Source organism: Monodon monoceros, unplaced genomic scaffold (genome assembly GCF_005190385.1).
Source record: "Monodon monoceros isolate NGI ecotype Baffin Bay Population unplaced genomic scaffold, NGI_Narwhal_1 Contig4752_ctg1, whole genome shotgun sequence".
In the NCBI taxonomy this organism is placed as follows: domain Eukaryota; kingdom Metazoa; phylum Chordata; class Mammalia; order Artiodactyla; family Monodontidae; genus Monodon; species Monodon monoceros.
The window spans coordinates 1-4,151 of record NW_021700622.1 but is presented as its reverse complement, the minus strand read 5'-3'; the positions used below and the strand labels follow the sequence as shown (position 1 = coordinate 4,151).

Below are 4,151 nucleotides of genomic sequence, written 5' to 3'. Positions count from 1 at the left end.
TATAAGTTTAAGGTGTACAACATAATGATTTGATATAGGTACACATCGCTAAATGATTACAAGAAGTTTAATAAACACCCATCACCTCAGTTAGTTACACTTTGTTTTCCCCTTGTACTGAGAACTTTTAAGATCTACTCTCTTAACTACTTTCTGTGTTGATGTTTAGTTTGTACTCTTTCTAAAGATCTGATCATACCGAGTCCCTCCTTAAATGTACTGAGTGGGCCCCGTGAGCTTGGGTATAGAGTCCAAGCACCTTAGCTTGCTTTTCAGGGCCCCCCACACCTTCCAGCCCCATCCCCTGCCATATACTCTTGGAGATCATGAGCTCTGTCCACACCAGATTATTAGGCATGACCAGAAGTGACCATGCATGTGCTAGCATGCTACAGAGCCTTGGACACAGACTGATGCCTCTGTCTGGAGTGCCTTCCCTTCTGCCTCGATGTGGTGGACTGCTACTCATCTTTCAGAGCTTGCCTTGGGGGTTTTGTCTCCTTTGCTGCCTTGCTTGATTCCTACCAGGAATGGTTAGTGGCTGGGTCCTCCTTTCTGGAAGAAGTGGGACTCTAGCCTCTGTTGCCCTCTACTCTAATGGTTGCTCGCTTGCCTATCCCCTCAGCTTTTGGGCTTGTGTGGCCTCTCTGCTCCCACAATACACTCTGCTCACCTTTCCTCACCTTGCCCCACACCTCCAACACATCAACGTTCACTGCTCACTTACCACATTGCCTGTCTCTGAGCCCCCAGTGCCAAGTACTGGATAAGGCTTCCATAAATACTAGCTGGTGAACTGGAATGAGACACCTCATTCTAGAGAGATTTCAGGTTTTGCTTTTGTTTTGAACATGGATGTGCCTTTCTTGGTTCACGTTGGGAACTTCAGCACCTTGAGGGCAGAGACAAGAGCAAACTAGTGCCTGGCTCTGGACCAGGCCCTGTCCCCAGCTCTTGATTTGGCTTACCTCACCTATCATGGAGGACAGCACTAAGGACAGGGTGCTCTTGATTCCCCCGCTTCCAGGCTGCATGAATTCAGACTTGGATGGGTGGGAGGAGTTGGGGGGTGGTGGGGGCTGAAGAACCCCAGGTCCCTAGTTCTCCCATAGTCTGGAGCAGGGACAGGGTTTCTAGCCCAGACTGTCCACTCCCAAGGTCAACCTTGGGAGTTGACTGGTCTATTTCCTCTTGCCTCCCGGACCCCTGTATATCCCTAGGGACTGGCAATGGCTCCATAAATATTTGTGGCATGGCATTATGGATGAATGAATACGTGTTCTTGTGTTCTTTATTTCCTCTTCTGCAAGTGTTGCAGAGGAGGGAAAGAGCCCGAAAATGGGGAGGAATCTCTGAGAAAATGGGTCAGCAGGCTGCAGTGGGAGCTTGCCCCTCTTGCCCCAGCTCCAGCTCAGAGTAAGAGTTGCCGCCTTGGTGGCGGTGATGTTGGAGAGCGTGTGTGCCTTGAGGTGGGGAGAACCCCTGAACGTGAGAAAACTATTTTTCTTGGGTTTGTTTAGGCCGGGCAAGCGTATTCTCAACGCCACCCACCTTCTCTTGCAAGGTGCTTGATTTAATCATTTAAATGTTCTATGGGGAGAGGAAGGATAAAACAAAACTCCCTAAATCTAACCCAGATTCCCTCGGTCCACATGGAGTCCTTTCCCTGGCTTCCTCTTCAAACACATCCAGCCGATCCGACAGGCTGAGGACTCACACTCCCGTCCCCCAACCTCAAGCCTCCCGCTCCCGCCCCCTCCCACCGTCCGCGGCCCCGAAGCCCCGCAGCAGCCACAGGGGGAACCAAAGAGACAGAAGCCTTCCCAGCTGCCCGGACCACAGACGCCAACACCCCCCGCCCCCCACCACACGCCGCCCGCCCGCGCCCCGCACGCTAGCCCACGACCGAGCGGCGGCGGCAGCAGCAGTGGGCTGCAGGCTGCTGCGACTCGCACCGGTGCGCTCCTGGCAGCGCTCGCCATACCAGGTGACTGGGACTCGCCAGATCGGCTGGCCTGGGGTCCCCCGCCCCAGCTCGCGCTCGCGCCCCCGGCCCGGGTTCCGGCGCCCACCCGCCCTCCTGCCCTCTCTCGCCTCTCCGCCCCCCAGCTCGCGGGAAGGGAGGTCGCGGCAGCGGCCCGGGGGCACCGGCGACCGTGGCGACAGCGGCGACAGTGGCGGCGGCGGTGGCGGCGGCGGCTGCGGCGGCGGCGGAGGCTGCGGCGGCGACCGTGGCAGAAGCGGTGGCGGAGGCCTCCGTGGCGGAGGCGGAAGCAGAGGTGGAGGCTGAGTTGGAGGCCGAGGCCTCAGTGGAGGAGGCAGTGGCGGAGGTCACCCTGGGGGAGGAGGCGGCAGCCGTAGCGGGGGAGGAGGCGGAGGCCTCCCTGGCGGCAGCGGCAGTGGCCGTGGCGGAGGCCAGTGTGGCCGAAGCCGCCGCGGCGGCAGAGGCTGCGACGCCCCCCTTGGGGGAGGCGGAGGCGGAGGCGGAGGCGGAGGCGGAGGCGGATGCGGATGCAGGTGCAGAGGTGGCAGCGGCGGTAGCGGCGGCGGCGGTGGCCGCCGCGGATGCTGATGCGGAGATGGGCGGGGGCTCAGGGAGGAATCCAGACTTTCCTATGGCTTCGCTGTACGTGGGCGACCTGCACCCTGAGGTGACGGAGGCAATGCTGTACGAGAAGTTCAGCCCGGCCGGGCCCATCCTCTCCATCCGCATTTGCAGGGACAAGATCACCCGCCGCTCGTTGGGCTATGCGTATGTCAACTACCAGCAACCGGTAGACGCCAAGCGGGCCCTGGAGACCCTGAACTTTGATGTCATCAAGGGCAGGCCAGTTCGCATCATGTGGTCCCAGCGGGACCCCTCGCTCCGCAAGAGCGGGGTGGGCAACGTCTTCATCAAGAACCTGGGCAAAACCATCGACAACAAGGCGCTGTACAACATCTTCTCGGCGTTCGGCAACATCCTCTCCTGCAAAGTGGCCTGCGACGAAAAGGGGCCCAAGGGCTACGGGTTCGTGCACTTCCAGAAGCAGGAGTCCGCCGAGCGGGCCATTGATGCGATGAATGGCATGTTCCTGAACTACCGCAAAATTTTCGTTGGGAGATTCAAGTCGCATAAGGAACGAGAGGCCGAAAGGGGAGCCTGGGCCAGACAGTCCACCAGTGCTGACGTCAAGGATTTCGAGGAAGACACCGACGAGGAGGCCACCTTGCGATGAAGACATCCCAGGAGCGAGCCAGCCAGCAGAGCCAAACCTTGGCTCCCACCCGGTTTACAGCCCCACCCTTTGCCCCCCTAACCCACCAGCAGTGTATTGTATTGGGAGTGCAGGTCTTTCTCTCTCACAACCGACCCCCACCCCCACCCCTGTCTTCCTTCCCTCCATCTCTCCCTCCCTCCACCTGTCTCAGTCCCTCTCACTCTGTGTCTCTCTCTGACTTTCTCTCCACTCCCCTGTCGTCCCTACCCCTCCTCTCCCCTCCCTTCCCCCCACACCCACCTTGGGTGCTGTGAATAATCTTGCTAATCTGTGCCACTTGACAGGTTAAAGGCTGTCTTCTCCTTGTGGTTTGGTTTAAAAAGCAATTTCTCTCTTTGTTTATTGCACAGGTGATACAATTTCATGGTAGAAACATCAGGAAGGAGAAGGAAATCAGATGAGGGAAACCCAAGAGAGTAATTGCTCCCCATGACCCTACTACCGGGAGACAACCACTTTTACCATTTCCGTGTGCTGTTTTCCAGGCTCTCTCCTCTCCTCTCTCCCTCCCTTCCTCACCTCCACCCCACCTTCCCTTTTAACACACTGTTATAGAATGGTTCATGTATGTGGTGTTTCTTAATCTGCTTTTTCAAAAACTAAAACCAAACAAAAATCAACCCATTGAACTCCTTTCCATGTTATTCAACAGGCTTCAGAACCGTCATCTTCAGTGCCTGAAGAGTGTATCGATGGACCCTAACATTTCTGTAGTCATTCCTGCATTGTTGGACATTCAGGTGGTGCCTAGTTCTTTCCCTGTGTTTAAACCCAGCATTGTGTATACTCCAATGAGTGAATTCTCCCTTGTCAAGCCAAATCTTCGCTAGCATACCTGATGATTTTAATTGTGGACTTGCAGGATCCACATATGGACATTTTAAAGACTTT

At 56.4% G+C, this 4,151-nt stretch overlaps 1 protein-coding gene across 1 annotated transcript; it reads left to right on the top strand.

Moving 5' to 3' along the window:
- The first annotated feature begins 2,579 nt into the window (after nucleotides 1-2,579).
- On the top strand, nucleotides 2,580-3,218 carry LOC114888028 (polyadenylate-binding protein 1-like 2). Its single transcript, XM_029209934.1, has one exon. It carries the CDS (start codon nucleotides 2,580-2,582, stop codon nucleotides 3,216-3,218), a length of 639 nt encoding a protein of 212 aa, XP_029065767.1.
- The last annotated feature ends 933 nt before the right edge of the window (nucleotides 3,219-4,151 follow it).